The sequence below is a fragment of the Eurosta solidaginis genome, chromosome 5 (genome assembly GCF_040869045.1).
Source record: "Eurosta solidaginis isolate ZX-2024a chromosome 5, ASM4086904v1, whole genome shotgun sequence".
NCBI lineage: Eukaryota > Metazoa > Arthropoda > Insecta > Diptera > Tephritidae > Eurosta > Eurosta solidaginis.
The window spans coordinates 242888448-242912434 of NC_090323.1; the positions used below are offsets into that span (position 1 = coordinate 242888448).

The window sequence follows — 23987 nt, forward strand, 5'->3', positions numbered from 1 at the left end:
TACAGTACTGTTACTGGGCCTATTCGTGAACCTTGCTTTGTCTTTTATTTTTTATTGGTGATCTTTTATTCCTTTACCTACTTTGTCGAATAAGTACAAATTTATTAGTTATGTTATTATCTTTTTGATTTTCTTTTATATAATAATAAGCGTTTATCAAAATTTGAATCCGGGGGCGGGGATCCTTGAACCGACCGTTTGATTACCGTACTACGACGACGACGAAAAAATATTTTTATCACGCGACATTTAAATTTTATTTTTAAGTTCCCCCATTGAAACGAAACTATTTATTAAAAAATATATTATTTATTAAGTTCATCATTTTGAATATTTTATTATGCTCCAACACCAATTGTACATTTCGACGTGCCATACAAAAACTAGCAAACTAAAAAGTGTACACATTGAATTCGTTTGTGAAAAATTTTTAAAGTTTTTGTATGGCGCGTCGTTTTATAAATGTTATTTTTTTTTTTACAAATTTTAGTTCCAGTTCAAAATTAATATATTATAATATAAATTAAAACAATAACGAGTCTTCAAATGATAGTATATTTTGTATTGTACATTTTGTACGTTGGTATTGTGGTAGTTTTTTTTAGATTTAAAAATCGTTTTGTTTTTCATAACAAGAGTAAAAGGAACTAAGTAAAAAAATAATTAGTTTAATTAAAATTACAAGCACTTAATATGTAGTAGTTTTACAATAAAAACTAAAATGTGTATGATGAAAAATTTAGATAGCGGATTTGATAGCTAACAATAACACTACAAAAAAAAATAAAAATAGTTAGATTTTCATACGAATATACGAAATTTCGACAAGTCGCATCATTAAAAGTTAGGGTATTCGCCTACAGGTATACTAAAATTGTGCCTGTCACTTCTACGAAATAGTCCTGGGTCAGATTTCCTGACAATTGGTGTAATTTAACTCAGTACAGAGATTAAAGTAAAATTTTCTGGAGATGCAATTGAATATATATCAGTGCCCATATTTTTACTAATAACAAAAAAAATATATATATATATATTTAAATAATACTATTGTTAACTTAGTTTTATTTGTTTAATTCATTTGTTTGTTTGATTATATATGTACGAGTATGCATGTATGTATATTTTAATTTATTATGCACCTTATATGTAGAACCGTTACTCTTTACCGTTAAACGCGACCGAACGACGATTAAGGCATGCACGTGCATACCATCACTATATGAACGAATAGTTTCAATGTAAACGAACGAAAACGAACGAACGACGAATAATACGCGAAACGCGAAACCGATAAAACCCGAAACGCGCGCGGTTATTATAAATGATTGATTGAAAGAGCGTGAAGGGCATATGTAAATTCTATCTTTTGCTGCAATCAAAGAAGTTTTAATAATAAATAAAAAAATTTTTGTTATTAGTTAAAGTAACCTTATTTATATATATTTATGAGTAGAATAAGATAACGACAGGTGTAGCACAACCAAATAAATAAATAAATTTTTTTTTATCGGATGGATGCATAACTGCCGGTGTGCAAAGAGATGAGCTCATAACGTCTGACAACAAACACTACTAAATTGAAAAATTTTCTTTTAATGCACTATTTAGGAACGCATGTTATTCATCTGGGGTTGAATACGAAATGTTTTAAAAACGGCATAAAAAGCTCCGAAAAAGATATGTGTTGTGTCACTGCACTGAATAAAAGGGTTTGTTTGTTTGTATGTAATAACGTTGTTGTTGTAGCTCCGCTACATAGAAACGACTGCCTTGGGAAGCGTAATTACGTCTTTAGAGGTGTTTGAAATAAATTTGTAACTTTTAAACAAAACAAAAAAAAAAATGTGCAAAATAAGCAAAAACGGAATGCAGATCTATAATATACAACAAAACATTAAACTATAGCTTTTCCAGTTCAGAAAATTACAATTCAAGTGCAGAAAATTGCAATTCAAGTTCAGAATTTCCAATTTAAATTCAGAAATTTACATTTCAAATTCAGAAAATTACAATTCAAGTTCAGAAAATTACAATTTAAATTCAGAAAATTGCAATTCAAGTTCAGAAAATTAAAATTCTAGTTCAGAAAATTTGTCGGGTATTTTTTTTCATCCAACGGAAATAAATGTATGTAAGATGGTATCTATGTGTTAAGGAAGCGTTGGGCATCTTAACTCGTTTAAATAAATTTTGCGAGATAGCGAAGAAAAAAACTATCGCTCATAAGAAACAATTGCAATGCCATCCAGCTATATTCTTAGCGTCACAACCATTGATCTGCACTGATCACAAGGATATGACCACTTAAACAGTCAACGCAGTGTCCACACTCCCGGAAGTAACATATAGGTACTGTCTGCATAGATCTTAGCCCCATATGTCAAAATATGTCAACTTATCCCCCATCATCATCATTCATCATGAATTGGCACTTAATCGCGATTTTGGCAGTTTCGTAACAAATCATGCCAGTTTTCCCTGTTTCGCGGTAACTGACGGCGATTGGGAGCACAATGGGAGGTCAAGTCTTCCTCCACCTTCGCAACTCTGTAGAGTTCTCTCCGTTTCACTGCTTCCAAACTGCTGTTTCGACTGAAGTACTTTCTTGGCCGTAGCGTCATCATGCACTTGTTGGAAAGAATTATCCTCTATTTGATTTCAAGGTTCGGGATGTACACACCTTGAAGAAAACTTGGGGTACACTATACCCAAGCCACCATTTTGGCAACATGGTCAACGAAGCATTAACACTTCCGCAAGGAACATATAAGTATAAATTTAATTAATTAAAATAACTTTTGAAAATTAACACCCTACTTATAAATTTCTGAATTCGAACTGTAATTTTCTGAACTTGAAATGTAATTTTCTGAACTTGAATTGTAATTTTCTGAACTTGAATTGTAATTTTCTGAACTTGAAATGAAAATTCTGAACTTGAATTGTAATTTTCTGAACTTGAATTGTAGTTTCTGAATTTTAATTGGAATTTCTGAACTTGAATTGTAATTTTCTGAAATTGAATTGGAAAATCTGAACTTGAATTGTAAATTTCTGAACTTGAATTGTAAATTTCTGAACTTGAATTGTACATTTCTTAACTTAAATTGGAAAAGGTGTAGCATGTATCTGCGTTGTTGTGTCATTTTGGCGTTCCGGTATTCTCAGTCTTCTGTAATGTGTAAAAATAATAATAATTAATTTTATTAATCTTATATTTTTTCTTTGACAGCAACTTTCACACATGGCTTTCCCCTTTCATTCAATATATACATATATTTGTATTTAATAATTATATAATAATTAAGTATATCACGACAGTGTTTAGTTTACGCGACGCGACGACACGGTGACCCGAAAAAAAACGAGCGGATGATTTTAAATCGATCAAATATTGTGCCGAAATACATATTAAATTTCCTTATACACTACTTAAATTAAATTTAGAATAATTTAATTTATAAAATCTTACAACACACCTAAAAAGGAGCAGCAAAGAAAATAAAGAAATATCAAGTTGTGTAAAAGTAAAGTTTAGCGCATACTACCAAACAGTTTGTGCCTATTTGTATTTTTTTAAATTTTTTTTTTTAATTTATGTAAAAATAAAGTACATACTGTAAAATATATCATGCTCACACAACTTTTAACATTGAATTTTAATGTTAATGAAAATTTAGTACTTTTAAGTACAATTCAATGTTACGTTCAAATTCAAAGTTTATAGTAATTTCATACTTAATTTACATTTTTTATTTAATAGTTGTAAGGGTTATATATACTGCTGATAATAGATGTTAGTAGTATTTATATAAAATTAGTTATGCACAAATATGCTTTCATTTATAACATATTACGCTCTATTACATACCATATACACGATTATTCTCGATTTTATGTTACTATTTGAAGTAAAATATGTGTATTAGGGTGGTTACAAGGTATGCGGCGAATTTTAATTTTTGTTCTATCTTTCGGGGCACCCTCCTAAAATATTCTAACAGATCCGAAAATGATTATTGCAAAGTTTCAGGCCAATCCGATCTTAAAAGGTGCCTCATTGAGGTCAAAGTTAGCAAAAACAGCGATTTTTCGGAAAATATTTTAGTGTTTCGTCAGTAAAAGTGAAACCATTTATGCCAGGAACTTGACACGTATACCATTGAATATTGTAATGTCCATAGACGTTTGCATGGAAATTAAAAATTAGGGATATCCACTATGACATGATCTGATAAATGCTAAATACTGCTAAAAATAACAGTTTTATAAAAATATTATTAAGATCAAAATCAATACAAATAAAATTACCTATCGAATGGTGTACGAGTCAAGTTCCTGACATATATGGTTTCACTTTTACTAACTGAACACAAAAAATGTTTTCTGAAAAATCGATGTTTTTCCTAAATTTGACCTCAATGAGGCACGTGTTAACATTATCGGATTGGCATAAAACTGTATGTATCATTTTCTAATCTATTGCCATATTTTATGGGGGTGCCCAAGCGAAAAATCTAAAATTGATTTCTTGTGGCCACCCAAATGTGTATCATAGTTTTCTTTAATGATTCCTTTTCTTCAAACTCCAAATTTTTTCTTATGCTGTTGTTACCTTAAAGTACCTTCCAACGTATACATTTTTAATTTAATTTGCGTTATTGGCGTTATCATGAGATAAAGTTGTAGTTGTTGTAAAGTTAAAAACACTGTACCTACTAATTAGTGCACCAACTTTCACGCATGTTTACATACATGGAAAAACATCACCTACTGTCAAATGATTTTGCATACGTTGCTTGTGAGAACCCAAATTAGTGTCAGAACTTTTTACAGATTGAAGTAGCTCTTCAGTTTCCTTTTGTTGTCTTTTTACACTTCTCCCCCCATTTTTTGAAGCGCTCCTCTTATTCTTATTTCTTTGCAGCTGCTCCAACATTGTTTTAATGTTTAAATCATAACTGATGCCCCAAGTACAAAGTTGCAAATGTTTAAATATTGTACATGGCAATTAGACGCTCCGAAAGATTGGGTGGAAATTGATCGACAAAACGACGCCAATTTTCCTCACCCACTTGCGTTTTAAAGCCATGTAATATCTGCATTAAAATATTAGAATTTATGTGATTTCGACTTGGAATATTTATATGTAAATTTAATAGCGTTATACCTTTTGAATCATTTGATGCAAATCTTGTGGTGGATTTACCCATGAGGCTACGGCATCGCAGAAGAATATGAAATCGGGTACTACACCGCCAGGATTTACCGTTATCATGTGACACATCCCACGAAATGCAGAATCTTTTTCATCATTATCTCGTATATGACGCAAAGATGTACACCTGAATAAATAAAAACAAAGCATATAAGAAAATGTATCAACTTATATAGTAAATAAGTTAATAACATTAGTGTTTTTTAATTTTTTTTTTAGATTTTCGATAACTTTTGATTTTAGGTATTTGGCAAAGATGGCGCCTACTCCGAAATACATAGGCTAGAAATTTTTAATTTACAGATTGCTGTGGTTTTATATTTGAATAATTCACGTTGCAATGTGACTATGACAGAACAGCGCACTTTGGGAGTTTATGCCTTATATGAACTTTACTTTACTTTGTTGCACTCATAACAGTTTGTGACTTTACTAAAACAGTGGTCACTAAAAATGTTCTAATGTGCAAAATTTTTCATGATTTGTTTAAATGTTGTTTTAATGGACTAAAACGTTGCATGTGGTCATACCAAATCGTTCCCAAGATGGTCGGGCTGGTCCTTTAATGGTGCTTGTCGCCGGAACGTATCGGATCTGCATCCGGCAAAGGAGCATCAACATCGATAACACTTATAGCTACAACAACAACTTCGTTTATGGGTTGTTTGGGCAAGGAAAAGATTGAGGTCAAAATAAGCAAGCACCTTGGAGATATTTTAATGTTCAGAAAAACAATATGGTTTCTTCGCTAACATTACATGGAACCTCATTGTATCGGCATGCTCCGTGGTAAACTCTAAATTTAAGTTTTTCTACTAGATCTTGTGGCAGAAATCTGAAGTTATCGTAAAATTTGAACGTAAAAAACGTATTTTTATTTATTAAACAATCTAATGAATATACAAACCATCGAATAAAGTGCAAAACTCTTTTACAATACCACGTAAACTGTCCTGCTTCTTTTTTAACAGAGTATCTAGAATTGAAGAAAACTAACTTTCATATTGCATACAAAAAAATAATTAAAAAAAACGACCACCGCTTTTATTTAATTATCTGATCAACGCCCTAGATTGATGAAGAGTGTGATGACTAGTACCTGGGACCTACCTAATTATTTTCTAGCTTTTAGTATTATTATTACTTCATGTAAGTATTGTTTTCAAAAAAACCGTTTAACTTAAACATTTTTTTTAAATTATTTTATTTTCAAGGTTTTAGTCTTTATTTAATTGCCTATTATTTCTCATTCCATTTAGTTCATTTAGTGACTCATTATTACAAGGACTCTTTCCTGACAATTTGTTACAATCTAAGTCCTCGAACTCCAAAGTATTTTGATGTCACTTCTACTGGACTGTATGGAATATTTGTTCCAAATATGAGCCAAATCGGACATCATAGGTCGCTTTCTATTAATGTATATATTATGTGTTCCAAATATGGACCAAATCGGAAAACAAATACGATTTTTGAATATCTCGATCTTTGCGCCACCTAGCGGCGACTTTTTTCATACGTCGCTTTCTATTCTTGTATGTATTATGTGTTCCAAATATGAGTCAAATCGGACCGATAGCGGTGATTTTTTTCATAGGTCGCTTTCTATTCTTGTATGTGTTATGTGTTCCAAATATGAGCCAAATCGGACCACAAATACGATTTTTGTGAATATCTCGAGCTTTGCGCCATTTAGCGGCGATTTTTTTCTTATTATTGCATTGTCATCGGGTTCTGAGCTATATTCCAAGTTTCAAGCTTGTAGCTTATCGGGAAGTTACTTAAATTTCAATTACAAAATTCGTGCCAGTCAACTCAAGCTAAATAAAACCGTTTAAAAAAAATGGATACGTTGTAAATGAAGAAGCTTATAACGAAGCATGAAGTTTGTTTTAAAAAACTGACTATTATTTTGCCTTTATTTTACATTCCGCTGTTTTTATTTGCAAAAATGTCGGATACGCGAAGTTTGAAACGGTTTTGCACTTTCATCGAGGACATAAGACATAATTATGTACATCACCAGTACATTAGGGCGGGTCAATTTGTGGGGAGGCAAAAAAATCGCCCATTGCTCTGTGAAAATCATATTCTAGGGATCAAAATAAGAAACTTTGCCGAAGAACCATACCTCTAAAACGAATTCTGATGTCCCCCCTCAGGTAGGGGCAAATTTTGAAAAATCCCACTTTGACCCATTTAGAGTGGTGCTCCACTCGAGTCCAAATGTATGACCGACCCCCACTAACTTTGGAGGCCCGAACCACCGATGACTGGCATTTCAAATTATTTTATTGCAAATTTTTTTATTTGTTTATACGTAATAATAAAATGTTACGTATACGCAGTGGTGCACCTCTTTTCAGTTGGTATGGATATGTTTGTGCTGATTTTTTCATGTAAAATGCAAAACCGGCGATTTTTTTAAATGTTTGTATGGTGAACCCCCAGGGGGGTTCCAGGGGGTGTGCCACTGGCATTGGTGGGTCGGGCCTCCAAAGTTGGTGGGGTGGCATCAGAATTCGTTTTAGAGGTATGGTTCCTTCGGCAAAGTTTCTTATTTTGATCCCTAGAATACGATTTTCACAGAGCAATGAGCGATTTTTAAATGGACCCGCCCTACTGTACATATATTAAATTACTTATGTATGAATATGCTGATATAAAGGAAAACTTAATTTCTTTGTATAGATACATACACAATACATACATATGTATGTTAATCATGAAAACGTATAAAAGCAAATAATAACTTAATGTGTATATTGTTAAGATGATAAAAATATGAGAAAATGTTTTGGATTAAAATTGTTAACACATGAAAATCATATATAAAGTGTTACACACCACTGTCGTACAAATTCTGGCAAGTAAGGAGCCACTTCAACTGGGCACACATAACCTAGACGACCGATTGTTATTGCTAAAAAAACGAAAAAAAACAGAAATAAATAAAAAATCATAAATTATAGTACATTTGCGTTTTACCATACAATAAAATTACATAAACATTAATAATTAAAATGGTTAATGAAATTCTTAAACATGAAATTTGCTATTCAACTGAAACCATCTAATCTTATCAGAGATTACATATAACAGGTAGTCAAACAATTTTTTTTAGTTTACTCAATATTTGGCTCTATACCGATTTCATCATGGTTCAACTATATGGTTGGCTCATCTCTACAGCAACAGCATGCCTTTGTTCAGATTGTCAAAATCTGCGTGTTGGTTGTTAGGCGAATGGAATGGAGAAGACATAAAACTTTGCAATTCTTGTGTGTTGTGGGAAAAATGCGCTAAATTAGATGCATTTTTTCATTTCATTTATTAAAAGAAAGAATTTACTGAAGAAATAACTGAAAGTGATGTGAAACTATTTTTTTACAAAATGTTGACCACCACGGCAGTCAATTGATGTCAATGTGTTGGGTTACATTTTACGTTTGTGAAATGAAAAAAATAAAATCAGCTGATGAGAAGAGCCAAGTATATAATTGAGACATAGGCCAAAGAGGATAAATACAATAAGAGCCGTCACTCGTTATTTTTTTGGCATTTACTCGATGTATACTGAGAGGTAGTCGCTACTTTTTTTTTGGGCGAGATGTTTATAAATGTCTTCTATACATTTTCGTGGGGTATTTGTGTTTATTTTTCGAATGTATTTAATTAATTTATTTAATTCTCTTTCCAAAAATCACAGTTGCACAAGGGGCCTACACGGCATGGATAAATGCGAGGTAATTAAAAATGTCCCTCTCAGAAAACATTTGGCATCAATTTTTTCAATTTCCAGCGAGATACTCGCCACAAAATAGCGAGTGACGGCTCTTATTGTTTTTATCCTCTTTGCATAGGCTTCATTAAATTTTTATGAAACAATTATTTTTCCGATAATGACTCATTTTGTTTTGTTGATTTTCCGACAGGGTGGATAATTGATGTATATTGAAACGATTGTCGAGAACGAAAATCGACACTGATGATGGAACAACGCCGAATCCGGTTTTTCTCGAAACCGGCTTGTCTCGACACCAAAATTGACAAGGGATGACGGAAAATCGTACCAATATACAGCTGAGATAATGTTCTGCAATAGATAGGTGTCAAATTTACTAGGAGCCCTTCTCGTTTCTTATTTCTTGGATAAAGTGCCCTTATGTGACAGTTACAGGTAATTCTTTAGCCTTTAGTACAAATAGTTTACCATAAAAGTACTTTTTTTTACCAAACCTTGTTATTCAAGTCGGTAACACTGAAACGTGTACAGTGATCTCGGTCGGTTTAATATAAAACTGGAACAAGATAATATTTTTCATCAATTTTTATGTAGCTTTAATTATCCGTTTTGTTGATTCACAAAATTTTTTTCACCATCAAATGTTTGCAGATTATGGTGCTTACGTATTGAATAAAAATTATACTTTGGGTTGCCTTACTTATGTTTTATTATATGAAACATCGATTCTGCGGCCTGTTATTTGTAATCTATAATTCTAAAATATGTGCAATGATTGCTAGGTCACATAAAATATATACACTTCCTCAGACAAAATGTTGTGCAATTTTGTATTGCGACACGGTAAAATAAACATTAAATGAAATTATGCCAAATGTTGTACAATCCAAGTGCTTGTATTGCGCGATTTGATGCATTCTAGATACAATAAAATAGTGTATAATGAAAAGTAATTTTGCAGTAAAAGCAAAAAAACTCTGGCGACCCCGAACTTATTATGGATCTACGATGTGTGAGGGCGGGATGGCCAAGAAGGTCGCATGTGGTCATAACAAATCGTTCCCGAGATGGTCGGGCTTGGTACCGGAACGTACTGGATCTGCATCCGGCAAAGGACCGACTAATAAGAATTGAGGTTACTGGAAACCCTATCAATAGTCGACACTTGTCGGTACGATATTATAATTCTACAATGAACGCTTTACGAGATCATTTTGTTTTCCATATCTCGATATGATAATTTTAGTTTTCATATTTCAAAGGGCGTTGCGTTTTGGAGCAGCGCTTATTATTAGCTTCCAAACAACAATTATTCCTTAAATTGACAGCTGAGTTGAATAATATCACCAATTCGGCAGCTAACTGGCCATCGAACAGTATTTGTCGAACGCTTGATACGACGTGTCGGCCTTTTGTTTTACGGAAAGCAAAAACGATAATTTCATTCACGTTCTTTCTCGACAGTCTTTTATGTTACGGTATGGACTATATGCAGCTTTCATTTCAACCTCACCTACCCGTGACGAATCCTGTTTCCTTAACAGCCAAGGCTCTGGCGACCCCGAACTCCTGATGGATCTAGGGGGTGGGAGGGCGGAATGGCCTAGAAGGTTTCGTGGTGGTTGTTCTTGTTTCAGTTAGCAGTGCTTTCATGTGGTCATACCAAATCGTTCCCGAGATGGTCGTGCTAGTCATTTAATAGTCCTGTTACCAGAACGTACCGGATATGCATTCGGCAAAGGACCATCAACATCGATAACACTTCCCAAGGCCTTCGGGGAGTGTCCTTATCCCCAAAACAACAACAACATTTTAAAGCAACTTTTGGTAACGCAAAATGAGGGCCTGTATGCTGTGGTGGCTTTCCGTAATTGTGTATGCTTAAATTTAGATTCTTGATTAGCTTGTACGACTTTGGCAACTGATGTTGAACACTACCATCTGCCCAAATCTAAAGCAAACGTGATTTCTTTAAAATACTGCTAGAAAAGATAATTTCAGCAGCAGTTCTAGATTGCGATGTTACAATATGTTATATGGCGTGCCATTGCTGGAGAATGCTGATTATCTCATCGGCCTTAAAAAGCTCGTTGTTAGCTTTCTCTGGTCTGGACATAAAAATACGAAAAAATTGTGACTTGCGGTGAGCAAAGAAAGGAAGAAATAATTTTTGACATCAATGAAATAATCGTCGCATACACACCTTGGCAGTCTGCGAACATATATAAATTTGAAATTACCTCGACCACTGAGGGAACGATTTGATATACCCACGTTAAACCTTCTAAATCATTCAACCCACACACATCTTCTGCCGTGGGAAAGCTGTGGTTCGTCTGCTAAATAAACAGGGATCGTCATGGGTGGCTGAGATTAACAATTGGGTTGGAGAAGCTAGAAATTGAGTTGCCAATCCCTTCAAAGGATTACCCTCCTTGCCAAGGATTGCAAATCCTTGAAATTGCCTGGGCGTAGTCCGCATTTTTAGACTTCCAATTACATCTGAGAAGGGTTATTTTCAAATGAAATTGACGATAGCAAGTCTTGCAATCATTACAAATGTGTCAATTAGTGCAGTGCTTTGCAAAATTGTACGTATAAAAACACATGAAACTAGCATGCATACTCGATAAAATGATAGCAGATAGTTACAGTTGAATAGAAGTTAATAAAACAAAATGGCAATAAAATGCGTCCATCAACTCTATATAAATTTCATATTACCAATATAATATTTCCATACCTGTATTTTCGAGCAAAGTTTTGGGTGTATTCGGCCTGTTTATAATTACAAATAGTTCACTGAGAACAAGATGTATGTACTGTCGAGTTTCCTCCCCTAAAATATTATAAAATCAATATTTACACATGGGACACAAATCATTTGGAATTTCTCTTAACATACCTAGTTTCATACAAATTTCACCAATAGCCCACGTAGCATTGTTGCATACAGAAATGTAATCGGGATTTAGATTTTGACCTAAAATCGGAAAGAATTCCGACATGAAGGGATGGACATGTTGAAAGCAAGCTTTAGTCAAGTCGCCTAATAAGGCGAAAGACGACTGTCGCACCTATCGAATTCAAATAAAATATAGTGCTAAATATTTCTACAGAAAAATTATTTGCATTGAAACGAACCTCTGGAAGCACATCTTGCATGCATTGATATAGTAGCTGCATTATGTTGCTTTTTGCGACTAAAGATTCAATATGTCCATCCAAACCTTCTGCCAGTCCTGACAACAAGTCTAACGCCACAATCATTCGCTCCTTATCGGGGTGCTCGAATCCAGGATTACTTTTACATGCCTTTAAATAATTTTAAATAGTAGTTAATAGTTGTTTACTCTAAATATAGCATTGTATGCATGCGAGTCTCTTGAACTAACCATGTCTTGATTTAGTGTTTGCTCAATTAGTGATATGCAACGCTGATAAACTGGTTCACAATAAGGTAAAAATCCAGATTGCAAAGCAGTTGCAATGCTTGACAAGCACTCTAACAAGGGAAATAGATCCTTATCATCATCCTTTAATAAGTTCCACTTCTCTATCAGTGGTGGCATTAAAATATCGATATATTGTGGTTTATTGAGATGGTGTCCCACAGAGTCAGCTAAAGTACCGACTGCATCATACAAAATAAGCAAATTCTTGTGTTGATATTTTGAGAATGCGAAAACTAGAGTTTTTAATATATATTCCAAATAAGGCACCAATTCAGTGCAAGCTTCTTCCTCCAGAGTCGCAAAAGCTGAACATGCAGCCTCTTGTACACGCTTATTTGAATCTAATATACGCTTTAGGAGTTCTTCCATTAAAGGTTTTAGATATTGATCATGTGGTTGATTCACTACCCAATTAGCATAACGCGATAATGTCCAACAGGTTATTGAGCGCACTAATGCCTTTTTATCTGATAAACAGCTTATCAGATAAGGTATCAGTTCTGGTAGGTGTGGAATCATGCCCTGCATACAGCCTTCAGCTATAGCACCCAATGCTAGAACTCCACTTTCCTTGATCACCCACTCCTGATGAAACAACGTATCTTTTAAAATTGGCAAAACAATTGGTAAGCATTCTTCACGAAAAACGTTTGCCAGTACGTCCAATGCTGCAGCACTACATTTGCGTAAATTCCATTCAGAGAGTGAACTGTCATCATCTAGTACATCGTCGAAATCATCATCTTCATCATCTACACCTGTTTCGCCTGATTTGATTGTATGTGTACGAGATTTGTGAAAACGTGGCCTTATATCCTCCTCGCGATCTGGTACCATTTCGTCTTCTTCAACATTACCCTTAAGAAGAATAATATCAATCTCAGAATATCGCATTCCCCGCACCAATATAGGTGCTAACTGCCCTAAATAAGGTGCTAAAACCTCCTTGCAAATGCTTTGTTCAGCTAAAGACAGCCAGAATTCTGATGCCTCTAAAGCAACACCTTCATCGGTGTCCTGGGTACGAATAAGCATGTACTAAAAACGAAAATAGGAGTAAGTAAACATTATTAAATGTTGTATTCTCTATATATTCATTTCATACCTCAATAATTTGTGACATATGTGGCAGCAATCGATCCATACGAACTTCAAGCAGCATTACCAGTCCGTGGCACACATTTTTTCGTACTTCATGATCCTCATCGGACGATAAATTAAATAAACTTTCAATAAAAGTATCAATATGCAACATCAACGCCTGCGATCGGTTAACAATAAATTGATTGATACAAGCTATAGCATGTGAACGTATTTTTGGGCTATTGTGGGCGAAATATTGAAGAAATTTTGGGATCATCACGTTTAGTGGCCGATTTAAAATGCCAGAGTCAAGAATTTCTGCTGAATCTTCGCATATCTTTTGTAGAGCACTGAACGCGCCCTCACATACATTATAGTCCTGGGAGTCTAGCATATCGCACAAAGAGGGTAGAAGTTGTGGCCAATTTTGTAGTCCACCATTACTAGCTATAGTCGTTATCAATATGCCAACGGTTGCACGTATCAGTGGTGACGGATCTCCAATAGCTTGCAAGCATTCATGTTTTATGTATTCGACAATTTCGGGTTGTAAATTATTTCCATGGATACGTATGTTATTTTTCAAAATCAACCCGCTTAGAGATCGTGTTGGCTCATCTTCGGTTTTTAGTTTTGTTAGTACATAAATCAGATAATTATTGAAATCGGGATATTGATTTAATTCCTCCAGTTTCTGTAAGTAAAAGAATATACATAGCTTTATGTTTATCTGTTATATCGCACACCTGGATCAAAACAGCGATCAACTCAACTATTGGCTAAATTAGTAGAGGTTTTAGCAAATTGCGTATACATTTCGGTAGGTATTGAAATGGGAAACCCGGAGATTTAAATGTGGATTTTTGTAATTTGGCTAACCAAACAAGCACATTTGAAGACTTTAGGTTTCCTTATATTTAGTTTTATTAGCACGTTTTTCGTTTTTATTTTGACTTTTGGCCTGTTTGTTGGCACTTGCAAAGTTTATATTATTTATGTTTCTATGAAAAAAATATATCCATGAAGACAGATAAGTGATAAGTGCCAATTTTTAACGTAACTGGTACAGCGCTTAAGTTGATGATGTCAGGACCAAAATATTTATAAATAAAACGCGAATTTGGAAATAATCAACATCTATCTAACTCTGTTACGTACTGCCCAATGGATATCGCTCTGACATCAGTGCTCTTCTTACTGGTGAAAATTCTTATTATTTTAGGCTATTTTGATGCCCACCATATAGCATTCTGATCTGCTGGCAGGGGTGATGAGATGAAAATTATTGATTTCACGTAAGTAACTGCCGTCGTGGCCCTAAACAGGAATGGGTGAGATGTTGACGGATCAAATAGATGACATGGCGTTCTGCGCGAGAAACGGGACTTCCCCGTCCGTATCTTAGGAAATTATCACAGCTCGCCAGACATATCCATCATTCGAGCAGGACTTGGGAACTGCATTAACCATACTCCTCCCGTTTAAGCTAACAGCCACGTCTGAGTGACGCACTTTTATCAACTTCAAAAAACACAAGGGGGTCGACTATGCACCGTACACAGAAAATCTTTTTGCTGTTCTCCCGATCCCGCATATTGTCCGTCAATAGAATCGTGCTTTTCGCAAGGTCATTGATTCGCGGGGTGACCTTGTGATAGAGAAATACCCTGGCGACCTACAGATGGTGCCAGTGTTAGCGCGTCAGTACTGCGAAAATTTAACGATTTTTTGATGTAGATTGTAAGCATTATTTTCCCACTCTATGGACCGTTTTTACCTTCTCCAATTAACGTTAACCGAAGATGATGAAAACCATCCGTCGCCAGTAGCAAATACATTCCAAAACAGGAATGGAAGGAAGGTTAAGCTTCGGGTGCAACCAAACATTACATACTCAGATGAGAGCTTTGGAGACAAAATAAGGGAAAATCGCCATGTAGGAAAATGAACCTAGGGTGACTCTAGAATGTGTTTGTACGATATAGGTATCAACTGAAAGGTGTTCATGAGTATTTTAAAATGGAGTGGGCCTTAGTTTTATAGGTGGACGTCTTTTCGAGATATCGCCATAAAGGTGGACCAGGGGTGACTCTACAATGTGCTTGTACGATATGTGTATCAAATGAAAGGTGTTAATGATTATTTAAACCGTAGTGGGCCTTAGTTCTATAGGTGGACGCCTTTTCGAGATATCGCCATAAAGGTGAACCAGGGGTGACTCCATAATGTGTTTGTACGATATGAGTATCAAATTAAAGGTATTAATTGGGGTTTTAAAAGGGAGTGGCCCTTAGTTGTATATGTGAAAGCGTTTTCGAGATATCGACCAAAATGTGGACCCAGAACATCATCTGTCGTGTACCGCTAATTTATTTATATATATGTAAATAATGCCACGAACAGTCTTCCTGCCGTCGTGTACCGCTAATCTATTTATATATGTGTAAATAATGCCACGAACAGTATTCCTGTCATGATTCCAAGGGCTTGGATTTTGCCCTGCAGAACTTTTTCATTTTCTTCTACTTAATATGGTAGATGTTCACACTCATTTTACAAAGTTTTTTCTAAAGTTATATTTTGCGTCAAAAAACCAATCCAATCACCATGTTTCATCTTTTTTTCGTATTTGGTATAGAATTATGGCATTATTTTCATTTTTCGAAATTTTCGATATCGAAAAAGTGGACGTGGTCATAGTCGGATTTCGCCCATTTTTAATAACAAGATAAAGTGAGTTCAGATAAGTACGTGAACTAAGTTTAGTACAGATATATCGATTTTTGTTCAAGTTATCGTGTTACCGGCCGAGCGGAGGACAGACGGTCGACTGTGTTTAAAAACTGGGCGTGGCTTCAACCGATTTCGGCAATTTTCACAGAAAACAGTTATCATCATAGAAGCAATGCTCTTACCAAATTACACATGGCTTGCTAAATTTTTGTTCGACGTATGGCATTAAAGGTATTCTAGACAAATTAAATGAAAAAGGGCGGAGCCGCGCCCATTTTGAAATTTTCTTTTATTTTTGTATTTTTTGCACCATATCATTACTGGAGTTGAATTTTGACATAATTTAGTTATATGCTGTAAAGATATTCAATTTTTTTTGTTAAAATTTGACTTTTAAAATGTTTTTTTAAGTGGGCGTGTTCGTCTTCAGATTTTGCTAATTTTTATTTGGCACACATATAGTAATAGGGGTAACGTTCCTGCCAAATTTCATCATGATATCTTTAACGACTGCCAAATTACAGCTTGCAAAACTTTTACCTTCTTTTAAAAGTGGACGGTGCCACGCCCATTGTCCAAATTTCACTAATTTTCTATTCTGCGTCATAAGGTCAACCCACCTACCAAGTTTCATCGCTCTATCCGTGGCTGTACGCAATCTTGCTCCATGCAATGGTCTTATCTTCTTGTTGACTAAGTCCGCTCGAATGATGTAATGAGATGCACCCGTATCTAGTCAGTAAACGTTCCTTTCCATCCACATGCCCTCCGACAGTAAGATTGCTTGACCTTCTTCCAATTTTCGAGATAGAGATTATGGGGCATTCAATTGAGGGAGCCAGCTGTCGCCCCTTGCGGCTGACTGTCTTCAGTTTAACGATTGAGTGGACTTGGAGATTTGCTCATCTCCTTCAGCTCTGCGTTTACAACCACCCACATTGTTGGAACTGTTAGGGTTGGTGTTGCAATAACGCGCAATGTGCTCTGGCCTTCCGCACTTAAAACATTTGCCTGCATCATTATTCCTCTGCTGCGTACCCTTCAATGCTTGCAAAATTGTGTCTACTCACTCTGGTCTTTCTACTTCCACACGATGAGCCTTATATGCTGGTTTACTCAATAGGGAGGCAATTTCCTGAGTCAATGCATGTGATACCGTTTCACCATGTTGTTGTTGTTGTTGTTGTAGCAGTGCTTCGCCCCACCTAACAGACGCGACCGATCACAAACTGTCATCAATATCCTCTAACGGGAGTCCAAGGAAACTTGCTGTTTCAACAGGGGCGGACCATAGGGAAAGGGGTGTTAGAGGCGTTGGTTCCACATTACAATTAAAGAGATGGTTGGTGTCATGTGGGGACACATTGCAAGCGGGGCATACATTTTGTATGTCGGGGTTTATTCTGGATAGGTAAGAGTTTAACCTGTTACAGTATCCAGAACGAAGTTGAGCCAGAGTGACACGCGTTTCCCTGGGGAGTGTGCGTTCCTCTTCCGCAAGTTTTGGATACTTTACTTTGAGTACTGGGTTCACCGGGCAATTCCCGGCATAAAAGTCCGACGCCTGTTTGTGGAGTTCACCAAGGACCTGCTTGTGTTTTTTCGCTTCATACGGCTGTGTTCTCAGATGCCGTATTTCCTCAAAATGCTTACGGAGATGACTCCTTAAGCCCCTAGGCGGTGCTGGCTCGTCAATCAGATGTCTGTTGGGATGCCCAGGTTTCTGGGTATTCAACAGGAACTGTTTGGTCAGCATCTCGTTTCTTTCCCTGATGGGGAGTATTCTCGCCTCATTATGTAGATGGTGTTCTGGGGACATAAGAAGACAGCCCGTGGCGATTCTGAGAGCAGTATTTTGGCAGGCCTGTAGCTTCTTCCAGTGGGTAATTTTTAGGCTTGGCGACCATATGGGTGACGCGTAGCACGTAATCGGCTGGCTAATTACTTTGTATGTAGTCATGAGCGTTTCTTTATCTTTTCCCCAGGTACTGCTAGCAAGGGATTTGAGGATTTTGTTACGGCTCTGAATTCTCGGAACAATTGCGGCTGCGTGCTCACCAAAATGTAGATCCTGATCAAACGTCACACCCAAGATTTTGGGGTGTAGGACAGTCGGTAGCGTAGAGCCATCGACGTGGATGTTCAAAATGGTCGACATTTGGGACGTCCATGTTGTAAATAAGGTCGCGGAAGATTTAGTCGGTGATAATGCCAGGTTTCGCGAGGCGAAAAAACTGGAGAGATCAGGGAGGTAGCCGTTTATTTTATTGCATAGCTCATCGATCTGTGGGCCTGGGCCTGTGGCCATTACTGTGCAGTCATCGGCGTAGGAAACGATTGTGACTCCTTCCGGTGGTGAAGGTAGTTTAGATATGATTTGAGTTTGCGTATGTGGCTCGCTTCGTTTCGACGTCCCGTATGCCATTTATAAAACTCTGGATTTTTACCCTCTCGGTGTATTCCACGGGTGCGTCCGCATTTGCCAAATGAGCCAACCTTTCATTATCCGAAGCAAACTCTTGCAAAGTCTCATTTTCTTTCTTTTCAAACTGAATCTTAAACACCTGGAAAGGAACAGAGCCGTCAAAAGATGGAGTTTTTACCTTCTTATTGCTTGCTGAAACAACTGGGCGATTTAGTTGCAACTCCTGTATATGACCTCGCAATGTTTCAATCTCGGCATCGATTTTGTTCTCAAGTTGCAAAATTTTTGTCTTGCGCCTCCATCTTCGAAGAAATACGTCCTTCTTGCTCTTCCAGTTGTGCAGAGATCTGCGCTGATATTTGTGCCGACATTTCAGATATTCGTGCCTCTTGTGCTTCAATCTTCGATGTTATACGGTTCTCCTGCGATTCCAGTTGAGATGCTATACGTGTCTCCTGTGATTCCATCTTGGATGTAATCTGTGTCGACATTTGTGAAATACGCGTTTCTTGTGCTTCAATCTTTGACGTTATGCGGTTCTCCTGCGATTCCAGTTGGGATGACATTTGTGACGACATTTCTGACATTTGCGACGACATTGATGTTACTGTCGATGTTTGTGCAGATATTGCAGCCAAAATCATGTTCAAGTCTGTGCTCGTAACTGTCTGCGATGTTTCGTTTTTCTCTTCAATTTTTGTTGTTGTCTCGTTCCCATCAGGATAAAAGACATACTCGTTTACATCAATTCCTTGCGATTCCATTACCTCTCGTAGCCGTGCTTGAAGTTCGATCTTAATGCCGGTTGTATTCAATCCACGGTTCTCCAACTCCTTTTTCAGCTGCTGGATCCTCAATTCACTCAACTTTGCCATGTCCAAGTTGTATTCCCAATCTTCGGAATTTATTCAACAATTCCTATTCTGACACCAATTATAACGAATTTACTGCAAATCCTCTTATTTGCAACCTTCTGCTAAGTTCGAATCACTAAACTGTTGAATAAATAACTCCAATATTGAATAATGGAAAAATGGCCTTTATTAAAGTACTTCACAATAAATAATACTGCTATTGCTCGACAGATTTGTATTTTGTATTTGTATTTATTAGGCAATTCATCCCAGCACAACAATTTGGCAAACATTATTTTATAGTGCTAGTCGGTAAAAGGCATAAAATAGGAACAATTTAAACTTGAAACTTAAAGCTAATGACTATGGCTAAGAAAAGGTTACAATAAATAATATATTTAATAAATAGTAAATAAATAAATAAATAAATAAAAGAATGATAGAGTGAGTACATTTGCTTAGAAGAAATCAGTATTTTAATTGTCTAGGTTATTATAGAAACTTGTTAATTCTTTATTGAAGAGCAGAGCATTGCTTATAATCCTAAGTCTAGAAGGGAGTGAGTTCCAAAGACGTATGGAAGTAATGAAGAACTGGCGATCAGATATTAGCATACGATGTCTGAAGTGGGTAAGGAGAACAGATCTAGACGACTGGAGAAAATTTAGCCTCCGATACAGATAGTCAGGTTCCTTCATATATATTAATTTATGTAGCGTAGTGAGCGTTTTAAGTTTAATAAGGTTATCGAAAGAAATGTTTAGCAACCTGTAAGCATGATGAGAGACGTTGTCAAGTCTTTTCAACCCATAGACGTATCTAGCAATGTTGTTATAAACAACATTAAGTTTCCTATTACATACATAGTCGCAATTAGAGTAAACCTCACAACCATAAAGGAGCGTAGGTATTAAGTACGCTTTTGCTATTAGTAGACGAATATGTAACGGAGTAAAATATTGTGTAAGCCAGAGTGTACGAAGCATCCCATACATTTTTCCCACTGTGCGGAAGATGTAATCTTTCCATGTCAAGGTTTTGTTAAAAACTACACCTAGATTTTTTGCCGTGTCAACGTATTCTATAACAGTGTTGTTTAAAATTAAATTTTCCATTCCACTTTTATCTAGTGACCTTCTATGAATGACTATACATTTCGACTTCTTAGGGTTAAGACATAAGCCGTTCATAGAAGCCCACGTACCAATTTGACACAAATCGTAATTTAAGTTATTAATACATGAACTGGTACGATCACTAGGACAGCACATATACAATTGTACGTCGTCAGCATATATGTGAATATTACAATACTTGAGAACACCAGGCAAATCGTTTATATACAAAACAAATAACAGGGGACCAAGGATTGAGCCCTGTGGGACTCCTCTTAAACACTGACGAAGTCAGACTTTCTGCTACCAACACTTACTGCCTGAGTTCGGTCGGCCAAATACGATCTGATTAGGGCTGTTGCACAGTTGGAGAAATTAAATAGGTTGTCCAGCTTCTTGCAGAGAACGGTGTGGCCGACCGCGTCAAACGCTTTTGAATGGTCGAGAAGAGTCAGGAAAGCAGTAAAATTTTTGTCAACTTGTTCTCGAATATCCTCTATCACCGATAGGAGCGCCGTTTTACAGCTACGATTTGACCTGAATCCAGACTGGGAATCTGTGAGAAGGTTATTATCCGATAGCGTCTTAATCAAAACTAACTCTCGCGCCTCTACCGTTGGTGCTTTTATACTCTGTGATTTCCTCGTTGCATCTTCTAGGCGTTTCCAGAATTTACGTAGTTACTGCCATACAATTATAACTACAGATGCACGTGTATAGCTTCTCATATGCGCGTGTGTTTGTGAGCGACACTTTCACAATTACAATTGCATACTTTTGGGAGCATCTCAGATAAGATATCTGCATGTGTTTGTGCATCTCTTCTCCGCTGCGTGTACGTTCATATGAGTAGATATAATTATTGATTCGTTTATGTAGATACATAATGATTGATTTATGGATGTGCATGATATCACTGTTTAGCATCGGCTTAGAGATGACAGTACCCCTTAGTGTTGCTAATATTAGTAACAGTATATTCTAACTTAAATCTAAAGTTAAATCGAAAGTAGCTCGTGTGCAGATCTTGAGGCGTAGAGAAATTGTAGCTATATGAAATATCTTGTACGCGTCTATGACGGGTAGCCTCGTAACATATTTCGATAAACTAAACCTTAACGAATAGTTAAAAAAAGTGAGAAAATGGGAAAGAAAAGAGAAGCAGGGATCTTAAACACCCTTACAATATTTTTGCATTGTTTTTATACAGCTTTGTAGTACTTGAGTATTACAGCCTTGTAGTTGAATCTATTTAGTCTAGCTTTCACATTATCTATGATTGAATTCCATAATTTAACAGCGCTAATGAAAAATAGTCTAGGTGAGGTTAAGTAATTATGCAATGGTAGGACCAGACTCTGATGTCTCAGTGATCTCAGTGGTCTTTCGAATAGGTAATCTGGTGTCTTCCACAATAATAATTTGTATATTCATTCATTCATTCAATTTGTATATAAAGATAAAATTCCTGCCGGCTAGATAATTTTCAAGGATGCACCCAAGAATTTTCGTTCGCCATGCAGATATGTGATGTTGTTGTTGTAGCGATAAGGTTGCTCCCCGAAGGCTTTGGAAAGTGTTATCGATGTTGTTGTTGTTGTAGCGATAAGGTTGCTCCCCGAAGGCTTTGGGGAGTGTTATCGATGTGATGGTCCTTTGCCGGATACAGATCCGGCACGCTCCGGTACCACAGCACCATTAAGGTGCTAGCCCGACCATCTCGGGAACGATTTATGTGGCCACATTAAACCTTCAGGCCATCCCCTCCCTCCCCACCCGCAAGGTCCATGAGGAGCTTGGGGTCGCCAGAGCCTCGTCTGTTAGTGAAACAGGATTCGCCGCGGATAGGTGAGGTTGACAATTGGGTTTGGAGAAGCTATATATTGCGCTGACAACCTAAAGGGTTGCGCTACACACCCCTTGAATCTGGTATTTTAGTCGCCTCTTACGACAGGCATACCTTACTTACTTACTTACTTAATTGTCACTTAACCGTCTAAGCGGTTATGGCCGTCCAACAAGGCGCGCCAGTCGCTCCTTCGCTCCGCCAACCGGCGCCAATTGGTCACACCAAGGGAGTTTAAATCGTTTTCCACCTGGTCCTTCCAACGGAGTGGGGGCCGCCCTCTACCTCTGCTTCCATAGGCGGGTTCCGATAGAAACACTTTCTTGGCCGGAGCATCATCTTCCATTCGCATAACATGGCCTAGCCAGCGCTGCCGCTGCGTTTTAATTCGCTGGACTATGTTGATGTCTGCGTATAGCTCGTACAGCTCATCATTAAATCTTCTTCGGTACTCGCCATCCCAACGCGTAGAGGTCCATAAATCTTTCGAAGAACTTTTCTCTCGAACACTCCCAAAGCCGCTTCATCTGCTGTTGTCATGGTCCATGCTTCTGCCCCATATAGCAGGACGGGTACGATAAGTGACTTGTAGAGTATGATTTTCGTTCGCCGAGAGAGGACTTTACTTTTCAATTGCCTACCTAGTCCAAAGTAGCATTTATTGGCAAGATTGATTCTTCGTTGGATTTCAGTGCTGATGTTGTTGCTAGTGTTGATGCTGGTTCCCAAATAAATGAAGTCTTTTACTATTTCGAAATTATGGCTGCCAACAGTAGCGTGGTTGCCAAGGCGCATATGCGCTGACTCTTTGCTCGATGACAGTAGGTACTTCGTTTTGTCCTCATTCACCATCAAACCCATCTTTACCGCTTCTTTTTCCAGTTTAGAGTAAGCAGAACTAACAGCGCGGGTGTTTAGGCCGATGATATCAATGTCATCAGCATATGCCAGTAATTGCACGCTTTTATAATATATTGGTTCCAGTGCGGTGAAGTTCTGCAGCCAGTATAATTTCCTCCAGCATCAAATTAAAGAAATCGCACGATAGGGGGTCACCCTGTCTAAAACCTCGTTTAGTTTCGAACCGCTCGGAGAGATCCTTCCCAATTCTGACTGAGCTGATGGTGTTGCTCAACGTCATTTTGCACAGCCGTATAAGTTTTGCGGGAAACCAAATTCAGACATAGCGGCATATTATTATTATTATTATTTTCATTATAGTTTACAAATAAATTTATAAACTATTTTTGGTTAGGATACCTGGTTACTGAGACCATATGGTTCCCTGCAATTAAACATATTGGTATGTAAGCTAAGTGTATATTGTCTTAACTTAAAGGGTATTTATTTTTCGTTGCTGTGTTAAGTAGTGTGGTAGACGTTGTGGGTTTTTAAGGCGTTATTGACAGTGTTTATCGTTTCCGTTTTACTGCAATCTAGTGCAACATCCATGGGGGTTGATACTTTCGTCAACGGACAAATTTGCATCATGTGTTCGGGAGTCAATGCA

The 23987-nt window shown here is 36.8% G+C and overlaps 1 protein-coding gene across 1 annotated transcript in view; it reads right to left on the reverse strand.

Annotated features, from left to right (window-relative positions):
• Positions 1-309: 309 nt before the first annotated feature.
• The window catches only part of LOC137252997 (transportin-1-like), a 33511-nt gene continuing 9833 nt past the window's right edge, over positions 310-23987 (reverse strand). The window contains exons 3-10 of the mRNA XM_067789199.1: positions 13527-14198; positions 12362-13459; positions 12111-12281; positions 11872-12043; positions 11710-11805; positions 8069-8144; positions 5174-5348; positions 310-5102 (exon numbers count right to left, since the gene is read on the reverse strand). Of these exons, the coding sequence (XP_067645300.1) occupies positions 4995-5102; positions 5174-5348; positions 8069-8144; positions 11710-11805; positions 11872-12043; positions 12111-12281; positions 12362-13459; positions 13527-14198 (2568 nt within the window). The 3' untranslated portion in view covers positions 310-4994. The remainder of the gene's footprint in view (positions 5103-5173; positions 5349-8068; positions 8145-11709; positions 11806-11871; positions 12044-12110; positions 12282-12361; positions 13460-13526; positions 14199-23987) is intronic.